This window comes from Manihot esculenta, chromosome 18, assembly GCF_001659605.2.
Source record: "Manihot esculenta cultivar AM560-2 chromosome 18, M.esculenta_v8, whole genome shotgun sequence".
Lineage (NCBI taxonomy): Eukaryota > Viridiplantae > Streptophyta > Magnoliopsida > Malpighiales > Euphorbiaceae > Manihot > Manihot esculenta.
Genome location: NC_035178.2, coordinates 18,945,772 through 18,971,491, shown reverse-complemented (window position 1 = coordinate 18,971,491; position 25,720 = coordinate 18,945,772). Strand labels below are relative to the sequence as shown.

Below are 25,720 nucleotides of genomic sequence, written 5' to 3'. Positions count from 1 at the left end.
GAGTGTATCGTACAAGCTGGACTTGCCTGCATCTATGGAAAGAATCCATCCGGTTTTCCATGTTTCCATGTTAAGAAAGTACGTGTCAGATCCGAGCAAGGTTCTTAGTGAGCCTGATGTAGAGATCCAAGAGGATCTCACCTATGTAGAGCAGCCAGTGTGGATTCTTGACACTCAGGTCAGAAAGTTGAGGAACAAGGAAATCCCAATGGTGAAAGTCCTTTGGAACCACCACAATATAGAAGAATGTACCTGGGAGACACGGGAGTCCATGCTCCAGCAATATCCCCACCTCTTTTAAGGTTAGTCCCTATGTGTTTTACATGTATGTTATGTTATTTTACTATGCATGTACTAGTTGAGGAACATTCGGGGACGAATGTTCTTAAGGGGGGGAGAATGTAATACCCGGCTAGACTCCGGTATCGGAATTCCAACCGTCCGGTGGAATCTCGGATGTCGGAAACCTCTAGAAGGGAAACCAGGTTTTTATAAAATGTTTTCATGTTTTTAATGGTTTTAAGTATGAAATTAAATGAGTTTTTGCATGAAAAGTCTTAGGAGGAAAACCCAGGTTCGGCCGCCGAAAGTCAAGTTCGGCCGCCGAACATGCATACGTTTTGGAGGCACGTTAGGCCCCCGAAAGCATGAGTTAGAGAAGTCCAGGTTCGGCCGCCGAAAGTCAAGTTCGGCCGCCGAACATTGCATGGATGCGGAGGCACATTCGGCCCCCAAACGTGGCCTGGCCAGCCACCTATAAAAGGGGCACTTAGCCGAAATGGGCGAGCTTTCTCCCATTTTCGGCCACAGTGAGCTTCCGACCTTCCCTTTGCAAATCTTGTGTTCTTCCTCCAAATCTCTTCCATTTTTCTTGAGTTTTAAACTCACATTGCAAGTTTTGAGCATTTAAACCAAGTTTTGGAGCTTTGGAAACTCAGGAGCCCATTTGCTTGGATCTCCGAGTTTAGGTCGTCTCTCTCTCGATCTTCAAGAGGTAAGAGCCGATCTTAAGCTCATTGTGTGTTTCAAATTTTTTTACAGCGCGCCCGAGTCCTAGAGGGAGCGCGCCCGAGTCCAATTTTTACAGCGCCAAAATGGTCAATTTTATACAATTTATATAGTGTCTCGAAATGATGTCGTTTTGCATCTGGTGGGAAGGGTTGAGTCCAGCCCATTAGCGTCCAAGCCAGGTCTAGTAGAAGTGGCATAGTTTAAAAACTTTGAAAGGTCATATCTCCCTCCTCGATTGTCCGATTCGAGCGAATTTTTTTTTGATTTCATATAACTTTTTGAGCTCTACGCGCTGACAAACTGCCGAAGGCGGTTTGGCCAAGTTTTCATTCCAAAAACATTTTATTTTACTCAATTTTTTAATTTTTTGAATTTTCATATCTTCAAACATCATTTTTTATTATGGTGGATTATTTATTTTGAAATTTTCATTTTGATAGCATATTATACATATAAAAAGCTATAAATATTAGTATTTATTGGTGCTAAATTTGGCATTGCTGTTATAATAGTATGTATGTAATTACAAACATCATTTTACGTGAAAAAAAATGTAGTTGAATTGTTAATGCTTAACTATTCTATAGTTTTTGTCATGGGTTCAATACCCATTGAAATCACTATTTTTTTTATTATAATTTTATTTTATTCTATTTTTTTTATTATAATTTTATTTTATTTTTTTGTTATAATTTTTCCGTTTGCATGGCTTCAGCCAATGACTTCTTTGAGGTTATTATAGTCCACTCGCTGCAAGATGGGTGTTGAAGGCAATCACGAGTTATCGTATATTTTTCAATTGACCCTCCAAGAGGTCTGAAGAAAAGATTCAGCACAGATTGTTTTTTTCCTAATTTAATGTCTACTCACTAGATTTACACAATCCACTCCCTAAAGAATTTGTTGAGTTTCGTTGCACAGTGCGGTGATGAAATCGACAAAAGAAAATTTAACACTACAGCATATCATGAACTCCTTCAGCGTAATCCAATGTAATGGATGCGATGCAACGCAACATTTTCGGCTCAAATGAGAAAAGAAACTGGGCCGCGGGAAACAAAATGCGGTTTTTTTAGAAAGGTTTGCGAAATAAGAGACTCATGAAATTAGGGCTGCTCATTTAAAACTTATTATCGGGAACCTAAGAAACTCGTTTAATAAAAACTTATTCATTTGATGGGTCGAGGTGCTGTGAGAATTTCAACACATAATAGGTCCACGTGATGCTGCACAAGGGTCGCCCAAAGAAAGGCATGAGTTGTCAACACATAATAGGTCCACGTGGCAAGATCTGATGAGTGGGTAGCGCGGCCCCACTCTAGGAAAGGAAGGCCCGCACACCTCAACACCCTGTTTATTAGCATAACTGGCCCTCCCCTGGATAAGATGAGTCTCGGCACAAAGTTATCATTATCAGGCACAGTCCCGCGTATACCCATTATGGCTATAGTCGCGGGATCACCGACCTATTAGCCGGCGATATCCCTGATCAAGCAAACGATCACATCATCATTGGATTATCAGAAAATGCTATATTTATCTCTGTCTTCTTACAGTATTAAAGGAGAACGACCAGAGAGGCAAAGGTACGATGTTCTTTTATACTGTTCAAGTTATGAGCAATTCCTTTCTCTCGCTTTTCTCTTCAGGCTTATTGAGTTGAGCGTCGGAGTGGCTGCCGTGGGCACCCATCACCTCACGTTCTCATTCTTGCAGGTTTAACCAATAACAGCACAGCTCTATTTTCCGACTGCATCACCAAGCTAGCCCGGGTGCTCGTTGGTCAATAAGCTCAAAGTTTTGGAATAAAAAATGCACAAGCTCTATCACATCGACATATTGTCGAACCCCGTGAATATGTGCGTCGCCTATTTTGCTTTTCATTTTAGCTCACTTTGTGTCACTGCACGACATATTGAGGCGTTGAAATCTCTTCGGTGAAAAATACATTTTCTCATTAGGTTTTTTTAACGTCTTTAAATTTTTTTTTTATTGCATGCTAAGGGCAATTTTCAAAAGATTCAAGGACCGATTATGAATTTAGAAGGTACATGGCACTAATTTTATGAAAATAGAATATTCTGTGAAGCGAATAAATCTACCCGTGCTATGATTTAGGATCTACTCAAGCATCATCACTTAAAATCTCTTCAAGAAAGGAAGTCACTGTGAGTATGTGTCACGATTAATCGTTGCTCCGTTTCCTTTTCTTTAAAAGGAAACGTGACGCGGCTCATAAAAAGTGCATGCGATTTCTACTTATGTGAATTCTATTTTTTTTATGCAATATTTTGGAATATTGCACGGTGCGAGACAAATGAAAATCTACTATTGGCGTTGGAGGGTGCTTGTCATGAACAAGTAAGAAATCGCTATATCAGTATGAAAGGCTTAGACGTAAAGATAAGTTTTGCTGCAAACGAATGAAAAACAAGACAATATCTACTTATAGGTTAGACGTTAGTCGGTATTTATCTGTTATGCTTTTTATTAAAAAGCGACAAAACAATTTCCAATAATAGAACAAAAGTTACAAGTAAATAACTTCCCTCCGTTATAAAATCCGGTAACTTTAGATAATTGCTTAGATATAAAAGCTTTTGCAAACAAGGAGAAATCCATTCTAATTTGCCGCGCATTTTACGAAAGAACTTAGAAAAGAAAAGGCTTCATGAAGATGACGACCCTGGAGACGTATTTTTCCCTGACATCTTTGCTATTTGTTTGTTTTTGCTGGTAGAGTTCAATCTGCCGTATTTGATGTGAAAAATTATGGTGGTAAAGCCGATGGCAAGTCAGATATTAGCAAGGTGTGCTGACGATTCCTAATTTTAATTTCGCCGTGATTTTCTTATACCTCATTTTAACTGAACTTTCATCTCCCTTTTTTTTTTCCTTTTCAGGCATTATTGGGCGCGTGGAAAGAGGCTTGTTCAGCAAAGGGTTCCAACATAGTTGTAGTACCCAAAGGAACATATTCCATAGGTTAACTGACTTAAATGGTCCATGCAAGGGAGCCATGGAGCTTCAAGTCCAAGGAACCTTATTGGCACCGATAAACCCTAGCAGTTATGCCAAGGACAGCTGGATTAATTTTGCATACATTGATCAATTCAAATTATCCGGTGGTGTGGAACCTTCGACGGACAAGGGCAAGTGGGCTTGGAAGCCAAAATAACTGCGGTCGAAATCCAAAATGCAAGAAGAGACTTCCAGTTGTAAGTTTAATTGAATCGTATATGTGCATGTATCATACTGCTTTGTAAGATGATTAATAACGTTTCCTTTATGTGCTTCTTGTCCCTTTAAAAACACGCCAGAGCTTGCGGTTGACTTCATCACCAACAGCGTAGTTCAGGACGTAACATCGCTCGATAGTAAGAATTTCCATGTCAATCTTCTAGGTGGCAAAAACCTTACTTTCGATCGCTTCGATCACTGCACCAGGAGATAGCGTCAATACAGATGGAATTTCACATCGGGCATTCAAACGGGATCAACATTATAATTCAAATATTGCCAACGGCGATGACTGCATCTCCATTGGTGGTGCCAGCGAACAAAATAAGGATCACAAACGTACGATGTGGACAGGACATGGCATTAGCGTGGGAAGTTTAGGAAGACCACTGATGAATTGTCTCCGGAATTTTCGTAAGGAACTGCACCTCTATGACACCGACAATGGAGGAGAGAATTAAGACATGGCCGGCATTACATGGTGGCAGGCCCTCTGCCTCTGATATGCATTTCGAGGATATTATGATGAAAAATGTCCGCAACCCTATCATTATAGATCAATGTACTGCCCATGGAATCAGTGCAATCCAAAGGTAACGCGAAAAGAAATGAAAATGAAAGAGTCTCTTAATGCATTGTCCGTGGACAAATCTGCCCGCAACATGAAATTTCTGTAAACCCTTTGCCGTTTCTGATGTTTGTTTCAGCTTCCGTCAAAAGTTAAGATCTCCAACGTCACCTTCAAGAATATTAGGGGCTCTTCAGCGACCGCAAGTAGTAGTAGCTGTTCGACTTAATTGCAGCAGCAGTTTTCCATGCCAGAAGGTCGAGCTCGCTGACATTAACTTGACGTACGGAGGAAAGGAAGGCCCTGTAAAATCCTTGTGTGCAAATGTTAAACCCCACACTTAAGGGAAATTGACTCCAACCATTTGCTAGTATTGTCAACGCTCAAACCTCGCAGCTCCTAGCCGCGATACATGGATTATCGAGGAGATGAGCATATTTCAAGTTGTAAGTTTTACCAAATGAAACGAGACACTTCAAAGTTTCCTTTTATATAGGTTACTGCGTGGGTAGACGGCCAAGATACTCGCATGTTGCTCTTTGTCTTTTTGTTTTTTCCATTTTCTATTCAATCTGCTCGCTCACTCGTCGGGTTTCGCGTCGTGCGGTGATTAAACTGACAACAGAAAACATGAGATTACAGTCGAAGGCAGTTTGGCCAAGTTTCGACCCTAGAAAAAATTATTCTGTCCGAATTTTCAGGCTTTTTATAGATTTTTCGTACAGTTTTGAACGTTATTTTCATCACGATAGAGTAATCGTATTAAAATTTCCACTCAAAGGCACACATTGTCCATGAGAAGAAAAGATATGCGTATTCTTTGGTGCTGAACTCAATTTGATGCTAGATTTACACAATCCACTCCCTAAAGAATTTGTTGAGTTTCGTTGCACAGTGCGGTGATGAAATAAAAAGTGCATGCGATTTCTACTTATGTGAATTCTATTTTTTTTATGCAATATTTTGGAATATTGCACGGTGCGAGACAAATGAAAATCTACTATTGGCGTTGGAGGGTGCTTGTCATGAACAAGTAAGAAATCGCTATATCAGTATGAAAGGCTTAGACGTAAAGATAAGTTTTGCTGCAAACGAATGAAAAACAAGACAATATCTACTTATAGGTTAGACGTTAGTCGGTATTTCTCTGTTATGCTTTTTATTAAAAAGCGACAAAACAATTTCCAATAATAGAACAAAAGTTACAAGTAAATAACTTCCCTCCGTTATAAAATCCGGTAACTTTAGATAATTGCTTAGATATAAAAGCTTTTGCAAACAAGGAGAAATCCATTCTAATTTGCCGCGCATTTTACGAAAGAACTTAGAAAAGAAAAGGCTTCATGAAGATGACGACCCTGGAGACGTATTTTTCCCTGACATCTTTGCTATTATTGTTTGTTTTTGCTGGTAGAGTTCAATCTGCCGTATTTGATGTGAAAAATTATGGTGGTAAAGCCGATGGCAAGTCAGATATTAGCAAGGTGTGCTGACGATTCCTAATTTTTAATTTCGCCGTGATTTTCTTATACCTCATTTTAACTGAACTTTCATCTCCCTTTTTTTTTTCCTTTTCAGGCATTATTGGGCGCGTGGAAAGAGGCTTGTTCAGCAAAGGGTTCCAACATAGTTGTAGTACCCAAAGGAACATATTCCATAGGTTTAACTGACTTAAATGGTCCATGCAAGGGAGCCATGGAGCTTCAAGTCCAAGGAACCTTATTGGCACCGATAAACCCTAGCAGTTATGCCAAGGACAGCTGGATTACTTTTGCATACATTGATCAATTCAAATTATCCGGTGGTGGAACCTTCGACGGACAAGGGCAAGTGGCTTGGAAGCAAAATAACTGCGGTCGAAATCCAAAATGCAAGAGACTTCCAGTTGTAAGTTTAATTGAATCGTATATTGTGCATGTATCATACTGCTTTGTAAGATGATTAATAACGTTTCCTTTATGTGCTTCTTGTCCCTTTAAAAACACGCCAGAGCTTGCGGTTTGACTTCATCACCAACAGCGTAGTTCAGGACGTAACATCGCTCGATAGTAAGAATTTCCATGTCAATCTTCTAGGTGGCAAAAACCTTACTTTCGATCGCTTCACGATCACTGCACCAGGAGATAGCGTCAATACAGATGGAATTCACATCGGGCATTCAAACGGGATCAACATTATTAATTCAAATATTGCCACCGGCGATGACTGCATCTCCATTGGTGGTGCCAGCGAACAAATAAGGATCACAAACGTACGATGTGGACATGGACATGGCATTAGCGTGGGAAGTTTAGGGAAGACCACTGATGAATTTGTCTCCGGAATTTTCGTAAGGAACTGCACCTTCTATGACACCGACAATGGAGTGAGAATTAAGACATGGCCGGCATTACATGGTGGCATGGCCTCTGATATGCATTTCGAGGATATTATGATGAAAAATGTCCGCAACCCTATCATTATAGATCAAATGTACTGCCCATGGAATCAGTGCAATCCAAAGGTAACGCGAAAAGAAATGAAAATGAAAGAGTCTCTTAATGCATTGTCCGTGGACAAATCTGCCCGCAACATGAAATTTCTGTAACCCTTTGCCGTTTCTGATGTTTGTTTCAGCTTCCGTCAAAAGTTAAGATCTCCAACGTCACCTTCAAGAATATTAGGGGCTCTTCAGCGACCGCAGTAGCTGTTCGACTTAATTGCAGCAGCAGTTTTCCATGCCAGAAGGTCGAGCTCGCTGACATTAACTTGACGTACGGAGGAAAGGAAGGCCCTGTAAAATCCTTGTGTGCAAATGTTAAACCCACACTTAAGGGAAAATTGACTCCAACCATTTGCTAGTATTGTCAACGCTCAAACCTCGCAGCTCCTAGCCGCGATACATGGATTATCGAGGAGATGAGCATATTTCAAGTTGTAAGTTTTACCAAATGAAACGAGACACTTCAAAGTTTCCTTTTATATAGGTTACTGCGTGGGTAGACGGCCAAGATACTCGCATGTTGCTCTTTGTCTTTTTTGTTTTTCCATTTTCTATTCAATCTGCTCGCTCACTCGTCGGGTTTCGCCTCGTCGTGCGGTGATTAAACTGACAACAGAAAACATGAGATTACAGTCGAAGGCAGTTTGGCCAAGTTTCGACCCTATAAAAAATTATTCTGTCCGAATTTTCAGGCTTTTTATAGATTTTTCGTACAGTTTTGAACGTTATTTTCATCACGATAGAGTAATCGTATTAAAATTTCCACTCAAAGGCACACATTGTCCATGAGAAGAAAAGATATGCGTATTCTTTGGTGCTGAACTCAATTTGATGCTAGATTTACACAATCCACTCCCTAAAGAATTTGTTGAGTTTCGTTGCACAGTGCGGTGATGAAATCGACAAAAGAAAATTTAACACTACAGCATATCATGAACTCCTTCAGCGTAATCCAATGTAATGGATGCGATGCAACGCAACATTTTCGGCTCAAATGAGAAAAGAAACTGGGCCGCGGGAAACAAAATGCGGTTTTTTTAGAAAGGTTTGCGAAATAAGAGACTCATGAAATTAGGGCTGCTCATTTAAAACTTATTATCGGGAACCTAAGAAACTCGTTTAATAAAAACTTATTCATTTGATGGGTCGAGGTGCTGTGAGAATTTCAACACATAATAGGTCCACGTGATGCTGCACAAGGGTCGCCCAAAGAAAGGCATGAGTTGTCAACACATAATAGGTCCACGTGGCAAGATCTGATGAGTGGGTAGCGCGGCCCCACTCTAGGAAAGGAAGGCCCGCACACCTCAACACCCTGTTTATTAGCATAACTGGCCCTCCCCTGGATAAGATGAGTCTCGGCACAAAGTTATCATTATCAGGCACAGTCCCGCGTATACCCATTATGGCTATAGTCGCGGGATCACCGACCTATTAGCCGGCGATATCCCTGATCAAGCAAACGATCACATCATCATTGGATTATCAGAAAATGCTATATTTATCTCTGTCTTCTTACAGTATTAAAGGAGAACGACCAGAGAGGCAAAGGTACGATGTTCTTTTATACTGTTCAAGTTATGAGCAATTCCTTTCTCTCGCTTTTCTCTTCAGGCTTATTGAGTTGAGCGTCGGAGTGGCTGCCGTGGGCACCCATCACCTCACGTTCTCATTCTTGCAGGTTTAACCAATAACAGCACAGCTCTATTTTCCGACTGCATCACCAAGCTAGCCCGGGTGCTCGTTGGTCAATAAGCTCAAAGTTTTGGAATAAAAAATGCACAAGCTCTATCACATCGACATATTGTCGAACCCCGTGAATATGTGCGTCGCCTATTTTGCTTTTCATTTTAGCTCACTTTGTGTCACTGCACGACATATTGAGGCGTTGAAATCTCTTCGGTGAAAAATACATTTTCTCATTAGGTTTTTTTAACGTCTTTAAATTTTTTTTTTATTGCATGCTAAGGGCAATTTTCAAAAGATTCAAGGACCGATTATGAATTTAGAAGGTACATGGCACTAATTTTATGAAAATAGAATATTCTGTGAAGCGAATAAATCTACCCGTGCTATGATTTAGGATCTACTCAAGCATCATCACTTAAAATCTCTTCAAGAAAGGAAGTCACTGTGAGTATGTGTCACGATTAATAGTTGCTCCGTTTCCTTTTCTTTAAAAGGAAACGTGACGCGGCTCATAAAAAGTGCATGCGATTTCTACTTATGTGAATTCTATTTTTTTTATGCAATATTTTGGAATATTGCACGGTGCGAGACAAATGAAAATCTACTATTGGCGTTGGAGGGTGCTTGTCATGAACAAGTAAGAAATCGCTATATCAGTATGAAAGGCTTAGACGTAAAGATAAGTTTTGCTGCAAACGAATGAAAAACAAGACAATATCTACTTATAGGTTAGACGTTAGTCGGTATTTCTCTGTTATGCTTTTTATTAAAAAGCGACAAAACAATTTCCAATAATAGAACAAAAGTTACACGTAAATAACTTCCCTCCGTTATAAAATCCGGTAACTTTAGATAATTGCTTAGATATAAAAGCTTTTGCAAACAAGGAGAAATCCATTCTAATTTGCCGCGCATTTTACGAAAGAACTTAGAAAAGAAAAGGCTTCATGAAGATGACGACCCTGGAGACGTATTTTTCCCTGACATCTTTGCTATTATTGTTTGTTTTTGCTGGTAGAGTTCAATCTGCCGTATTTGATGTGAAAAATTATGGTGGTAAAGCCGATGGCAAGTCAGATATTAGCAAGGTGTGCTGACGATTCCTAATTTTTAATTTCGCCGTGATTTTCTTATACCTCATTTTAACTGAACTTTCATCTCCCTTTTTTTTTTCCTTTTCAGGCATTATTGGGCGCGTGGAAAGAGGCTTGTTCAGCAAAGGGTTCCAACATAGTTGTAGTACCCAAAGGAACATATTCCATAGGTTTAACTGACTTAAATGGTCCATGCAAGGGAGCCATGGAGCTTCAAGTCCAAGGAACCTTATTGGCACCGATAAACCCTAGCAGTTATGCCAAGGACAGCTGGATTACTTTTGCATACATTGATCAATTCAAATTATCCGGTGGTGGAACCTTCGACGGACAAGGGCAAGTGGCTTGGAAGCAAAATAACTGCGGTCGAAATCCAAAATGCAAGAGACTTCCAGTTGTAAGTTTAATTGAATCGTATATTGTGCATGTATCATACTGCTTTGTAAGATGATTAATAACGTTTCCTTTATGTGCTTCTTGTCCCTTTAAAAACACGCCAGAGCTTGCGGTTTGACTTCATCACCAACAGCGTAGTTCAGGACGTAACATCGCTCGATAGTAAGAATTTCCATGTCAATCTTCTAGGTGGCAAAAACCTTACTTTCGATCGCTTCACGATCACTGCACCAGGAGATAGCGTCAATACAGATGGAATTCACATCGGGCATTCAAACGGGATCAACATTATTAATTCAAATATTGCCACCGGCGATGACTGCATCTCCATTGGTGGTGCCAGCGAACAAATAAGGATCACAAATGTACGATGTGGACATGGACATGGCATTAGCGTGGGAAGTTTAGGGAAGACCACTGATGAATTTGTCTCCGGAATTTTCGTAAGGAACTGCACCTTCTATGACACCGACAATGGAGTGAGAATTAAGACATGGCCGGCATTACATGGTGGCATGGCCTCTGATATGCATTTCGAGGATATTATGATGAAAAATGTCCGCAACCCTATCATTATAGATCAAATGTACTGCCCATGGAATCAGTGCAATCCAAAGGTAACGCGAAAAGAAATGAAAATGAAAGAGTCTCTTAATGCATTGTCCGTGGACAAATATGCCCGCAACATGAAATTTCTGTAACCCTTTGCCGTTTCTGATGTTTGTTTCAGCTTCCGTCAAAAGTTAAGATCTCCAACGTCACCTTCAAGAATATTAGGGGCTCTTCAGCGACCGCAGTAGCTGTTCGACTTAATTGCAGCAGCAGTTTTCCATGCCAGAAGGTCGAGCTCGCTGACATTAACTTGACGTACGGAGGAAAGGAAGGCCCTGTAAAATCCTTGTGTGCAAATGTTAAACCCACACTTAAGGGAAAATTGACTCCAACCATTTGCTAGTATTGTCAACGCTCAAACCTCGCAGCTCCTAGCCGCGATACATGGATTATCGAGGAGATGAGCATATTTCAAGTTGTAAGTTTTACCAAATGAAACGAGACACTTCAAAGTTTCCTTTTATATAGGTTACTGCGTGGGTAGACGGCCAAGATACTCGCATGTTGCTCTTTGTCTTTTTTGTTTTTCCATTTTCTATTCAATCTGCTCGCTCACTCGTCGGGTTTCGCCTCGTCGTGCGGTGATTAAACTGACAACAGAAAACATGAGATTACAGTCGAAGGCAGTTTGGCCAAGTTTCGACCCTAGAAAAAATTATTCTGTCCGAATTTTCAGGCTTTTTATAGATTTTTCGTACAGTTTTGAACGTTATTTTCATCACGATAGAGTAATCGTATTAAAATTTCCACTCAAAGGCACACATTGTCCATGAGAAGAAAAGATATGCGTATTCTTTGGTGCTGAACTCAATTTGATGCTAGATTTACACAATCCACTCCCTAAAGAATTTGTTGAGTTTCGTTGCACAGTGCGGTGATGAAATCGACAAAAGAAAATTTAACACTACAGCATATCATGAACTCCTTCAGCGTAATCCAATGTAATGGATGCGATGCAACGCAACATTTTCGGCTCAAATGAGAAAAGAAACTGGGCCGCGGGAAACAAAATGCGGTTTTTTTAGAAAGGTTTGCGAAATAAGAGACTCATGAAATTAGGGCTGCTCATTTAAAACTTATTATCGGGAACCTAAGAAACTCGTTTAATAAAAACTTATTCATTTGATGGGTTGATTTCTCTATTGGATACTTTAGCTTGCCCATTTGTCTGAGGGTGATATGCTGTGGATGTTCTATGGATCACATTGTGCCTTCTGAGAAGGCTTTCCACTACTTTGATGCAAAAATGGATCCCTCTATCACTGATGATTGCCTTTGGTACCCCATGTCTGGCAAAGATGTGGGTTTTCACAAAGTCTACTACTGCCTTGGCATCATCAGTTTTTGTTGCTCTAGCTTCCACCCATTTGGATATATAATCCACTGCAAGGATGATGTAGGTGTATCCAAAAGATGGTGGGAATGGGCCCATGAAGTCTATGCCCCAAACATCAAATACCTCACAGACCATGGTGGGATTTTGTGGCATTTGATTTCTTTTGTTCAGATTTTCAGTTTGTTGACACCTAGCACATGATCTGCAAAACAGAAAAGCATCTCGAAAAATAGTGGGCCAGAATAGGCCGCTTTCAAGTATCTTGTGGGTAGTCTTTCGTGGACCAAAGTGTCCACCACAACTATATGAATGACAAAAAGTAAGCACAGAAGCTATTTCTTGATCAGGAATACATCTTCTTATCATTTGGTCAGCACAATGCTTCCACAAATATGGCTCATCCCAAACATAGTATCTGGCATCTTTCTTTATCTTGTCTTTGGTATGCTTGGGCATGTCAGAAGGCAAGTTACCTGTGGCCAAGTAGTTTACCATGTTTGCATACCATGGTTCATCAGATTGAGCAAGGAAGATTTGTTCAAGTAGGTCATTCTTACAATCTTCAGATTCTGGTAGGTGTTTCTCTTGGCTTGACTGCAAAGGAGGACTGGAAGAGCTTGTTTGCGTCGGAGGCTGTGGATGTAATACTCGGCTAGACTCCGGTATCGGAATTCCTACCGTCCGGTGGAATCTCGAATGTCGGAGACCTCTAGAAGGGTAAAACCATATTTTCATAAAATGTTTTAATGTGTTTTATGGTTTTAAGCAAGATGGAAATGAGTTTTTGCATGGAAACAACTTTGGAGGAAAACCCAGGTTCGGCCGCCGAACATGCAGGCATTTCGGGTGTGCCTTAGGCCCCCGAAGGCATAAGTGAGGGAAGTCCAAGTTCGGCCGCCGAACATGGCATGCATGCGGAGGCACGTTCGGCCCCCGAACGTGGCCTGGCCAGCCACTATAAAAGGGTCCCTTAGCGGAAAATGGGCGAGCTTTTCTCCCCATTGTCGGCCAAGGTGAGCTCTCCGCCGTTCCTCACCAATCTTGAGTCCTTTCCTTCAGATCTTTCAAGATTTTCACAAGTTTTTGCTTTGTTTTGAAGATTTGCAAGTTTTGAGCAAGTTTTGGAGCTTTGAGGTTCAAGAACTCAAATCTCTCCCATCTCCGAGTTTAGGTCGTCTCTCTCTCGATCTTCAAGAGGTAAGAGCCGATCTTAAGCTCATTGAATGTTTTAAGTAAGTTTTATGAAGATCTATGGGGTAGAATGCATGTTTAGCTTATGGTTAGGTTTATGAGCTTATGTTGTGTTTTTGAGCAATGTGTTGTTGTTGTGTGTTGTAGTTGGGGTTTAAGGTAGTTTGAAGCCCCTAGGAGACAATGTATGTATATTTGCATGATTTGAATGAGCTAAATGCATGATGGTATGAGTTTGGAGGCATTTGTGCATGTTTGAACCAAGTTTCTGCCCTTTGGGAGAAACTAGGTTCGGCCGCCGAACCCTCTTGTGGAAGCAGCCTTCGGCTGCCGAAGCTTGCCCCCGAAAGGAGACTTTCGTCTCTTTTGGGGAGTTTCGGCCGCCGAAAGTGCCACCGAACATGCATGAGTTTCGCCTCTGTCTGGGAGTTTCGGCCGCCGAACCTGCCTGACTTTCGGCTCTGGAGGGACTTTCAGCCGCCGAACCTGCCGCCGAAAGTGCCCTGTCCAGCCTTTCTTTGCATGTTTTGCATGGATGTTTTGAGGTGTTTTAGGGGGGGGTTTTTTTGGGGATGTTTTTAGAGTTATATTCTAGTTGTTTGGTCCCTCATTTGAGTCCACCTATGTAGGTTCGGACCCGAGGAACCGAGGACCCCAGCAGTGAGTTAGCTGCATCAGTCTTTGTCAGAGCTAGCCAAGAGGTGAGTAGAATAAACCTTTACGATTTAAAGCAAATAAGTTATAAAGTCTTTAGCATGTTCATGCATCATGAATGCCATGTGATGAATTAGGTTATTTGCATTAGAATTCACGAATATGTTGCATTGCATTTATGATGTTGATGTGGATTGGTTATTGAATGATCCTTTAGTCCTCATATGGTATGATGATGCTACGGCATGATATGGTATGGAAGTCCAGGTTGTACCCATTCTACGTCCCGGCACTTTGGAATGTAGAGGACTATTGGTGACAATACCATCCGAGATGTGATTTGTTGTGATGTGTTGCATTACATGATGGCATGAGATTTTAAATGTTGTTTTCTATTATTCTGCTCACTGGGCTCTAGTAGCTCACCCCTTTTCCCTAATCCCCCAGGATTGCAGGTACAGGCTAGACAGAGAAGTCAAGAAGAGTAAAGTCTTGTAATTGTAATAGTTAGAAAGTGGACATGATAAATTGTAAGATGATGTAAAGTTGAATAGTCATGTTATGTATAATCATATTGAGGATTAGAAGTTATGCTTGACCCTATGGATGTTGTTATCCCTTTTAATACATGATCTTAGATGTTTATGATGTGGATGTTTAACCAACTCAACACATGTTATGCCACCCATTGGGGGCATTGATGAGATCCCACAGAAGGGTCAAGTTTATGATTATGACTATGTTCAGTGCATGCACAGGTTGAGTTTGGTGTATGATAGAATGTATGAAAGAAAAGTTTTAATTTTTATGTATGTTCTTGATCATGTATGGGATTAAACAGGTTTACAGGTTGCATGTCAGGCTTGCTACGGGTCCCGGCGGCCTTAAGCCAACCTGGATCCTAGCGCCGGTAGCGGTCCGATTTTCGGGTCGTTATAGAATGGTATCAGAGCCTTAGGTTCATATGGTCGGACCTAGAGTGTCGGGCTCATAGATGTTATAGAAGGTCAAGCACAATAGGAAAGATCATGTCCACTAGGATAGGATATGGAGTCCTGTCTTGCATGATGATGTGAAATGCCATGATTATATGCATGTGCATTAATGATATGTGATGTATGTGATGAGGGTTCATGTGTGCCCACATGAACCATATGATGCTAATGTTTGCTTGTTATGTGCTGCCTTTCAGAAAACAGGATGAGGGGAACTCGTCGATCTGCACGATTGACTTGAGTGCCACCTGAGGATGAGGGCACGAGCGCCCGTCCTCCTACATTGCCTAGGGCAATGTCTAGTAGGTCTAGCAGAGAAAGAGCAGTAAGAGACCCTAGAAGGTCTCTGGATCTGGGTAGGAGCAGATCAGTGAGGGGAACAGTTCAGGGAGGAATGTCAGAAGACATGGGGGATGATATGGATGTAGAGCAGAGGAGGGATGGCAGTCTGGGAGTTAGCATGTCAGAAGAGGGAATGGGAGAGTCCCAAGGAGGCACTCAGGCCTCGGGATTTGTTCAGCCACCCCACTACCCACACTTCCCACAAAATCCCGAGTATTCGATGGGAGGTACATCGGATTACCCTAGCTTCACCCCTTATCCCACACAGATGCCATACCCACCCTACTACCCACCATATTCACAATACCCAATGTATCCACCCCCACCTTACTATCCAAATCCAGCAAACCCTACCTCAGAAAATGTTGCACCACCTCCACCACCTACAGAACCAGCAGCCCCAGTTGCTCAACCTCCTAGACCTAGCTCAGCCAGTGGGAGCAAGGTCAAGATGACCGACTACATGAAACTGGGTGCTCCTCAGTATGAAAAAAGGGATGACCCATTTGTGTATCTTAAAAGGGTTAAGGTGATCACAGATGAGATTGGGGCTGATGACAGTAGAGCCATTCAGATGGCCGGGTTCACGCTTAAGTGCAAGAAGGCACGAGAGTGGTTCAAGAATTATGTGAACCCGAGAGTAGACAGCATGTCTTGGGAGGAGTTTGCAAACGAGTTTGCAGGATGGGCTTTCCCAGATAGTTCAAGGGAGCTGAAGATGATAGAGTTTGAGCAGTTGAGGCAGACCGATGATATGAGTGTAGAGGAGTTCACAGACAGATTCTTGGAGCTGTTGCCATTTGCAGGGCAAAACCTTGACACAGACCAGTAAAGGTCAAGGAGGTATATCATGAAACTCCACTCCAGATATTCCTCCTTGATCCAGTCAGCAGATAGGGAGAGCTTCCATGCCATAGTGGATATGGCCCGGAAAATGGAGGCCAGTGCCATCATTCAGGGGACAGTTAAGCAGTCAGTGGCACAGCCTTCTGGTTCCAAGACCCCAGGCTCTTCTTCTCTGAGTGCAGCAGCTTCAGGTAGCAAAAAGTGGAGTAACACCACTAGGAAGCCCAAGAAGAACAAGTTTTGGAACAAGGTCAAGTCCAGTATGGGATTAGGGAGTGGCTCAAGCTCTGGTGCGGATAATGCAGTTTGTGCAAAGTGTGGTAGGCCACACAGGGGAGTTTGCCGGGCTGGGACAGCAGCTTGTTTCAGATGCGGGCAAGAGGGACACATGGCTTGGGAGTGTCCTAGGGCAGCTTTTGGAGCACAGTCTCAACAGACGGCTTCAGGTAGTGTAGCGCAGCCAGCAGCTCCAGCCACGACTCAGGCCAGTGGCAGAGGCCGAGGGAGAGGGTCAGCCTCTTCTTCAGCGGGTTTCAGAGGTGAAGGTCCATCAGCTCCAGCACGGATCTTCACAATGACTCAGTAGGAGGCAGATGCATCTAACACCATGGTGGCAGGTAACTTAGTCATTGGTTGTTCAGATGTGTATGCCTTGATGGACCCTGGTGCATCTCATTCTTTTATTGCTCCGAGAGCCGTTCAGAGGTTGGGGTTGATGATCTCTGAGTTAGAGTGTCCTCTCTGGGTCAGTGGACCCAAGTGTGACCCATCAGTGGCAGAGTCAGTCTGCCAGTGCAGTCCAGTCTTTGTTGAGGGGAGATGCCTTTCCGCCGACCTTGTGGTTCTAGACTTGACAGATTTTGACGTCATTCTAGGGCTGGACTGGTTATCTACCCATGGTGCTACCTTGGACTGCAGGGACAAGGTAGTCAGGTTCAGAGGTCAGGATGGGTCAGAGGTTGTCTTCAGGGGAGACAGGAGGGGTACACCTAGAGGTCTGATATCAGCTCTTCAGGCTCGTAGGTTGCTTAGGAAGGGATGTCAGGGGTATTTGGCTCATGTGAGAGAGCTTAACAGTCAGGTTAGAGAACCCGCCTCGGTGCCAGTGGTTAGAGAGTTTCTAGACGTCTTCCCAGACGAGCTGCCAGGTTTATCATCTGCTAGGGAGATAGAGTTCGAGATAGAACTGATGCCTGGAACCCGACCGATCTCTATCCCTCCCTACAGGATGGCTCCAGCTGAGTTGAAGGAATTGAAAGAACAGTTGCAAGATGATGTGAACCAGCATGGGAAGCAAGGCAAGGATCCCTTGGAGCTACAACAAGGACCATTGACAAGGAATAAAGCAAGGAAGTACGGCGTTACTCTTGGATTGCATATTCAAGAATTTATTACAAGAGAGATGACTGAAATTGCTAGGGATAAGTGCGAGAAGGAACTTGAAGGTCATTCGAAGCTGATTACGTTGCTGGGTGTATGCATGGATGAAGCAGAAGCAAATTGAAGATTTGTAGCGCTCGCTACCATTATCAAAGTCGCGCTCGCGACATTCAGTTAGCCGAAGATACTTTTGTGTTTTGTGGAAGTTAATTTTGGAGCACATCATGGAGGAAGATAGTGGAGAATCAGCCCGAACCATAAGCAGGTTGTGGTTTCGTCCCTGAGGTTGTGGTTTCTGCTGGAACTATTGAGGCATACGAGAATGTGGTTGGTTTTTAAAGACTTGGCAGTTATTTTTGTTATTTTAGCTTGTTTCCCTGTTGGGATAGGATTTCTGACTTAGTATTTGTTTTCCTTTTCCAACTAGGTTTAGGTTTTTGCCTTACACTATAAATAAGGCCTTAAATTCTTATATCAGACACTTTTTTTGTTTTTTTGACAAATTTAATTCAGATTTGCTTTATGCAAATTTCGGCCTTCTTTGAGAGAGTGAGAGTTTGCTTCTTTCATTGATTGCATCACGAATCAGACCAACTTATCAATTTCGATTGTGGCGTTCTTCTGATCCGTTCTACAAAATCCTTCCGTTATTAGTGTTCTAGCTTCGCTAAGCTTAGGGTGCTATAGAGGGTGGTTTATCCACGTTCTTGGAATCTATATCAGAGGTGCGACGGGGTTTGAGGACTAAGTGCCATAGGGTTCCGCGTCATTTGGTATCAGAGCCAACAACAGGTAAATCTTTATCTATCTGTCTTTCTAGGGCTGTGTTATATTTTCGTTTTTGGTATCTTAGTTTCGAATTTCGTTAGGGTTCATTATCTTCAATTCGTTTCTGTTCAATTCGATTCCAATTGTTAGGTCCTGGATTGTCCATCCAAAATCATTGTGTTGCTTGCTATTTTGTTATTTGGCAATTCAGTTTCTTTTAGCAGCCATTATTTCCCTTCGAACTGAATCTGTTAGTGAATTTTTCTTGATACACACTCAAGAATTTCGTGTGGTGTTGTTTGAGACCCAAGCAAGGGGATAGTGAGAGCAAAAAAAAAAAAAAAAAAAAAAAAAAAAAAAAATTGCTCCAACAAAAAAATTTCTTTTTAGTCTTGCTATTTAAGTATTAAGGATCAGTTCTAGGTGGGTTACAATTAAGTGAAAATTTTGCTTCAGATTTTTTTCCACCATTGAGGGGCTGCTGTTCTTTTATTTCAAATTGCATAGTATAGTAGCATTCTTGGGGTGTCTTCAAACCAGCGTTTGGGGTAGAAGATTTAGGTCCATAAATCAGCTTACCAAGAGCGAGTTGGTTTTGATACATTCTGACCAGAATTGTCTATTTTATTGCCCTCTTGTTTCTATTTTGTTTTTGAGCTAGCGTTGAAATTCCATTACATTGCTGAGTATCATTTGTTTGTTTCGATACTTAGTTTTCAATCGTGTAGTGCAAACGTTCTTGTGCTGCCTCCGGATACTTGTCAAGTTGTCTTCTAGGTGTCTAGGGATTAGGATCCTACCTTTTTGAACGTACTTGGCAGATTGGTGAGTGAACCTTGGTTCTGAAGTGCAATCAAAGAATCGGCAATAGTGAGGTAAGAGCGAAACACTTGTGAATTCTTTCTTTCAGTTACTAATTGTTTCTTGTGAGTTTCTCTGTTGTGGTCATGACTAGTGGGAATGGTAAAGATGTTGCTTCAATTTCTAGCAATTTTGAGACATATATGCAGCAAAGTAATGAGAAGATGGAAGAGATGGCAAGAATGATGGCCACCCTACAAGAGAACATGAATCTAATGATGAGGGAGAGGGTACAACAGCCCGCACCTCCAGTGAGATTACCACAACGAATCTTACCAAGGGGAGGCGAAGAGGAGGTCATTAGGAGAGCAGCAAGAGGAGGTCGAGGTGATCAGGAAGAGGTGGCTGAAAACTACCAAATTGTGACTGACAATGACCTTAGTTCCATCAAGATGAAGGTACCCGAATTTAAAGGGAATAACAATGCGGAAGAATACATTGAATGGGAGCGAAAGGTGGAACAAATTTTTGAGTGTCATAATTACTCAGAAGAAAAGAAGTCCCATATCGCAGCCGTGGAATTTAGGGGATATGCTACATTCTGGTGGGATCAACTCAAGTCTAGTAGAAGAGGAAAAGGATTGCGACCCGTGCCGGAGTGGGAGGCCTTGAAAGACTTAATGAGAATAAGGTTTGTTCCTTCTCATTACTATAGGGATTTGTATAATAGGTTGGCAAGACTGGTCCAAGGTGGTAAGAGTGTTGAAGAATACCACAAGGAGATGGAGATGACCATGGCCAGGGCTGACATTGAGGAGGATGAACACAGGCTAATGTCCAGATTTCTGGGAGGTCTAAATTCCAACATTGCAAGTGAGCTGGAAATGTATGATTACAATTCCATGGAAGAGTTAGTTGAGAAGGCCATGAAGATTGAAAGGAAAATCAAGAACAAGAGCTCCACCAAATATGGGAAGTTCCAGAATGTGGGAGGAAGTAGTTCAACCTTTAAGGGGTCTTCAAATGATTTGCCCTCAAAAGGTGGAGATTTCAAGAATTCCTTCCAAAGGAGCAATCCTCCACCTACAAGTGGAAAAGGGATGAATGGAGGTTCAAATAAGCAGCAGTCAGGTATTCCTAATACTACTCCTAGTAGAAATATTAAGTGTTTCAAATGTTTAGGAAATGGGCATATTGCATCTCAATGTCCAAATAGGAGAGTTATGATTGCTACTGATGATGGGGGTTTAGTTTCTGATTCTGACCATAGTGATGGTGATAATAATGATATGAATGATATGCATGATGATGTTGATGAGTGTGAAGAAGAAGTTGAGAATGCGTTGGTTGCTAAACGTGGTGATATGTTAGTTGCTAGGCGTGCTTTGAATATGCAAGTGAAAGAAGAAGGTCTAGAGCAACGAGATAACATATTTTATACTAGATGTTTAGTTGAGAGTAAAGTTTGTATGCTCATCATTGACAGTGGTAGTTGCACCAATGCTGCAAGTGAGACAATGGTGGAGAAGCTGAAATTGACTTGTTTAAAACATCCACATCCATATAGACTACAATGGTTTAATGATAGTGGAGAGGTGAAGGTTACTAAACAAGTGAAGATACCATTCTCTATAGGCTGGTATAAAGATGGAGTGTTGTGTGATGTAGTTCCTATGCAAGCTGGCCATATGTTGTTAGGAAGACCATGGCAATTTGATAGGAAGGCGCAGCATGATGGGTATTCAAATAGGTACACATTTACCTATGAAGGAAAGCTGGTTACTCTTGTACCATTATCACCGTTGGAGGTGTATGAAGATCATCGGAAGATGCATGAAAAAGCAAAGCAAGATTCGACCAAAAGGGGTGCTACTTTAAAAATTAAGGGAAGTGCGAGAGAACATGATAAGGAGAGTGAATGTGAGAAGAAATTGGGAAAGGAGGCCAGAAAAGAAAATAATCAAATAAATGGCCCATTGGTGAGAGAAAACCAAGGAAAGGTGAAACAAACTTTTTATGCGAAACCAAGAGAGCTTAAATTTGCAATATCTAACGAGCAACCGTTATTGCTCATTAGATATAAAGAAACTTTGTTTACTAATGTTGATGTTTCACTTGACCATTTGCCTTCTAGTTTTGTGTCTATGTTGCAGGATTTTCAAGATGTGTTTCCAGAGGAGCTGCCTAGTGGTTTACCGCCATTAAGGGGAGTTGAACACCAAATCGACTTCATACCTGGTTCGACGATTCCAAATAGACCAGCATATCGAAGTAACCCAATGGAGACCAAGGAGATGCAACGACAAGTGGAGGAGCTGTTGGAGAAAGGCTTGATTAGAGAGAGCTTAAGCCCTTGTGCCGTTCCTGTTTTGCTGGTACCAAAGAAAGATGGCACGTGGAGGATGTGTGTCGATTGTAGGGCTGTAAATAAGATCACGGTGAAGTATCGACATCCCATTCCACGACTTGACGACATGTTGGACGAGTTACATGGTGCAAGGTATTTTACTAAAATTGATCTTATGAGTGGATATCATCAAATTCGTATGAAACCTGGGGATGAGTGGAAAACAGCTTTTAAAACAAAATATGGCCTATATGAGTGGTTAGTAATGCCTTTTGGGTTGTCTAATGCACCGAGTACATTTATGAGATTAATGAACCATGTTTTGAGAGCTTATTTGGGCAGATTTGTTGTTGTTTATTTTGATGACATTCTGATCTATAGTAAGACATTAGATGAGCATTTAGAGCATGTTAGGATAGTGTTGGAAGCTTTGAGAACAGAAAACTTATATGCCAAGCTTAAGAAATGCACATTTTGCATGGATAGGCTTGTTTTTCTTGGCTTTGTTGTGAGTGCACAGGGATTAGAAGTTGATGAAGAGAAAGTGAAAGCTATAAAGGAATGGCCTATTCCTAAGAACGTGACTGAAGTGAGGAGCTTCCATGGGCTAGCAAGTTTCTATAGAAGATTCGTGAAGGATTTTTCTACCATTGCAGCACCACTCACTAGCATTATCAAAAAGGAGGTTGGATTTCAGTGGGGAGAAGAGCAGCAAAAGGCGTTTGAGAATTTGAAAGGGAAGTTGACATCTGCACCTGTCTTAGCTTTGCCTAATTTTGATTCAATTTTTGAGATTGAATGTGATGCTTCTGGTGTAGGTATTGGGGCTGTGCTGATGCAAGAGAAGAAGCCAATAGCATATTTTAGTGAAAAACTCAATGGTGCACAACTGAGTTATTCTACATATGACAAGGAGTTACATGCTTTGGTGAGGGCGTTGGACGTGTGGGAGCATTACTTGCTGCCAAAGGAGTTCATGATTTATACTGACCATGAATCCCTCAAGCATTTGAAGGGCCAAGGTAAGTTGAACAAACGGCATGGTAAGTGGATCGAACGAATTGAGAGATTTCCATATGTGATTAAGTACAAGCAAGGTAAAGATAACGTTGTTGCTGATGCGTTGTCTAGGAGATATACATTACTTTCTGTTTTGAGTTCTAAGTTGCTTGGATTTGAGTATATTAAGAACTTGTATGTTGGTGATGTTGATTTTGGCAATGTTTATGTTGCATGTGAACAAGGAGCTTTTAATTCATTTTATAGGCATGAGGGATATTTATTTAAGGGAAATAAATTATGTGTGCCCAGATGTTCCATGCGTGAATTGCTTGTTTTGGAATCTCATTGTGGTGGTTTAATGGGGCATTTTGGTGTGTCTAAGACTTATGATATTCTGCTTGAGCATTTTTATTGGCCATCTATGCGTAAGGATGTTGGGAAGTTATGTTCTGCTTGTATTGCATGTAGACAGGCGAAATCTAAGTCTATGCCTCATGGTCTTTATATGCCATTGCCTGTACCTAGTTCTCCTTGGATTGATATTAGCATGGATTTTGTGCTTGGTTTGCCTAGAACTAAGAGAGGTAGAGATAGTATTTTTGTGGTGGTTGATAGGTTTAGTAAGATGGCACATTTCATTGCATGTCATAAAGCTGATGATGCGAAAGTTGTTGCTGATTTGTTCTTTCGCAATGTTGTGCGCTTACATGGAGTGCCTCGGACTATTGTTTCTGATAGGGATACAAAGTTCTTGTCCCATTTTTGGCGTGTTTTGTGGAGTAGACTAGGAACTAAGCTTTTATTCTCTACTACTTGTCATCCACAAACAGATGGGCAAACTGAAGTTGTGAATCGTACTCTTGGTACGTTATTGCGATCTATAGTGGGTAAGAATTTGGCTACTTGGGAAGATTGTTTACCTTTTATTGAATTTGCTTATAATCGTTCTATTCATTCTTCTACAGGTTATTCGCCATTTGAGCTAGTTTATGGCTTTAATCCACTAACTGTTCTTGATCTTTTGCCATTACCTTCTAATGAACTTGTAAGTTTAGATGGAGAGAAGAAAGCTGACTTGGTGAAAGCTTTGCATGAGAAAGCACGAGCTAACATGGAGAAAAAGACCAAGACGTATGCTGATATTGCGAATAGGGGTCGCAAGAAGATGGTGTTTGCTCCTGGAGAGTGGGTTTGGGTGCATTTTCGCAAGGAGAGGTTTCCAAATCAAAGGAAGAATAAGCTGGATGCGCGTGGTGATGGTCCATTTCAAGTCTTGGAGAAGATCAATGACAATGCTTATAAGATTGACTTGCCTGGTGAGTATGGTGTTAGTGCCACTTTTAATGTTTCTGATTTGTCTCCTTATGACGATGCAGATTTGAGGACAAATCTTTTTAAAGAAGGGGAGAATGATGTGAACCAGCATGGGAAGCAAGGCAAGGATCCCTTGGAGCTACAACAAGGACCATTGACAAGGAATAAAGCAAGGAAGTACGGCGTTACTCTTGGATTGCATATTCAAGAATTTATTACAAGAGAGATGACTGAAATTGCTAGGGATAAGTGCGAGAAGGAACTTGAAGGTCATTCGAAGCTGATTACGTTGCTGGGTGTATGCATGGATGAAGCAGAAGCAAATTGAAGATTTGTAGCGCTCGCTACCATTATCAAAGTCGCGCTCGCGACATTCAGTTAGCCGAAGATACTTTTGTGTTTTGTGGAAGTTAATTTTGGAGCACATCATGGAGGAAGATAGTGGAGAATCAGCCCGAACCATAAGCAGGTTGTGGTTTCGTCCCTGAGGTTGTGGTTTCTGCTGGAACTATTGAGGCATACGAGAATGTGGTTGGTTTTTAAAGACTTGGCAGTTATTTTTGTTATTTTAGCTTGTTTCCCTGTTGGGATAGGATTTCTGACTTAGTATTTGTTTTCCTTTTCCAACTAGGTTTAGGTTTTTGCCTTACACTATAAATAAGGCCTTAAATTCTTATATCAGACACTTTTTTTGTTTTTTTGACAAATTTAATTCAGATTTGCTTTATGCAAATTTCGGCCTTCTTTGAGAGAGTGAGAGTTTGCTTCTTTCATTGATTGCATCACGAATCAGACCAACTTATCAATTTCGATTGTGGCGTTCTTCTGATCCGTTCTACAAAATCCTTCCGTTATTAGTGTTCTAGCTTCGCTAAGCTTAGGGTGCTATAGAGGGTGGTTTATCCACGTTCTTGGAATCTATATCAGAGGTGCGACGGGGTTTGAGGACTAAGTGCCATAGGGTTCCGCGTCACAAGAGCTGGTAGAAAAGGGCTTCATCCGACCGAGCACTTCACCTTGGGGTGCACCAGTTTTGTTTGTGAGAAAGAAGGATGGATCCCTTAGGCTTTGTATTGACTACAGGCAGTTGAACAAAGTCACTACCAAGAATAAGTACCCGTTGCCTAGGATCGACGATCTATTCGACCAGCTAGCCGGAGCAGGTTGTTTCTCCAAAATAGATCTGAGATCGGGGTACCATCAGTTGAGGATCAGAGAAGATGATGTGCCAAAGACAGCTTTCAGGACCAGATATGGGCATTTTGAGTTCCTTGTAATGCCGTTCGGGTTAACCAACGCCCCTGCAGCATTCATGGATCTCATGAACAGAGTGTTTAGTCAATACCTGGATCACTTTGTTATTGTCTTTATAGATGATATCTTAGTGTATTCCAGGAATGCAGAGGAGCATGCCCATCATCTGAGGTTGGTTCTGCAGACCTTGAGGGAACATGGCTTATATGCCAAGTTCTCCAAGTGTGAGTTCTGGCTGAGGAGCATTTCATTCTTGGGGCATGTGGTGTCAGAAAATGGAATTGAAGTAGACTCCAAGAAGGTAGAAGCTGTGGCTAACTGGCCTAGACCCACTTCAGTGACGGAGATCAGGAGTTTCTTGGGTTTGGCAGGTTACTACAGGAGGTTCGTTCAGGACT

General features: G+C 41.6%; 3 protein-coding genes across 3 annotated transcripts; all 3 read left to right on the top strand.

The window, feature by feature from the left end:
* Positions 1-2,868: 2,868 nt before the first annotated feature.
* On the top strand, positions 2,869-4,712 carry LOC122722416 (polygalacturonase ADPG2-like). The gene is made up of 4 exons (XM_043953113.1): positions 2,869-2,948; positions 3,752-3,821; positions 3,915-3,968; positions 4,416-4,712. Exons 1-4 carry the CDS (start codon positions 2,869-2,871, stop codon positions 4,710-4,712), a joined length of 501 nt encoding a protein of 166 aa, XP_043809048.1.
* A 43-nt stretch (positions 4,713-4,755) lies between these two features.
* Positions 4,756-7,406, top strand: LOC122722415 (exopolygalacturonase-like). The gene is made up of 6 exons (XM_043953112.1): positions 4,756-4,844; positions 4,959-5,124; positions 5,316-5,425; positions 6,234-6,303; positions 6,398-6,706; positions 6,777-7,406. The coding sequence occupies exons 1-6, from the start codon at positions 4,756-4,758 to the stop codon at positions 7,404-7,406; spliced, it is 1,374 nt and encodes a 457-aa protein (XP_043809047.1).
* A 2,537-nt stretch (positions 7,407-9,943) lies between these two features.
* Positions 9,944-11,460, top strand: LOC122722414 (polygalacturonase-like). Its single transcript, XM_043953111.1, has 3 exons — positions 9,944-10,078; positions 10,173-10,481; positions 10,552-11,460. The coding sequence occupies exons 1-3, from the start codon at positions 9,944-9,946 to the stop codon at positions 11,179-11,181; spliced, it is 1,074 nt and encodes a 357-aa protein (XP_043809046.1). The 3' UTR covers positions 11,182-11,460.
* Positions 11,461-25,720: the final 14,260 nt, after the last annotated feature.

Bases quoted from the DNA above. Each gene is read 5' to 3' on its own strand.
- LOC122722415 (XM_043953112.1), top strand. From the start codon at position 4,756: ATGCATTTCGAGGATATTATGATGAAAAATGTCCGCAACCCTATCATT. The intron at 5,125-5,315 runs GTAAAATCCTTG...CCTTTTATATAG, and splicing joins ACGGAGGAAAGGAAGGCCCT to GTTACTGCGTGGGTAGACGG. The intron at 5,426-6,233 runs GTGATTAAACTG...TTTTGCTGGTAG, and splicing joins GTCGGGTTTCGCGTCGTGCG to AGTTCAATCTGCCGTATTTG.
- LOC122722414 (XM_043953111.1), top strand. From the start codon at position 9,944: ATGACGACCCTGGAGACGTATTTTTCCCTGACATCTTTGCTATTATTG. The intron at 10,079-10,172 runs GTGTGCTGACGA...TTTCCTTTTCAG, and splicing joins GCAAGTCAGATATTAGCAAG to GCATTATTGGGCGCGTGGAA. The intron at 10,482-10,551 runs GTAAGTTTAATT...TAACGTTTCCTT, and splicing joins AATGCAAGAGACTTCCAGTT to TATGTGCTTCTTGTCCCTTT.
- LOC122722416 (XM_043953113.1), top strand. From the start codon at position 2,869: ATGTGCGTCGCCTATTTTGCTTTTCATTTTAGCTCACTTTGTGTCACT. The intron at 3,822-3,914 runs GTGTGCTGACGA...TTTCCTTTTCAG, and splicing joins GCAAGTCAGATATTAGCAAG to GCATTATTGGGCGCGTGGAA. The intron at 3,969-4,415 runs GTAGTACCCAAA...TCAATCTTCTAG, and splicing joins CAAAGGGTTCCAACATAGTT to GTGGCAAAAACCTTACTTTC.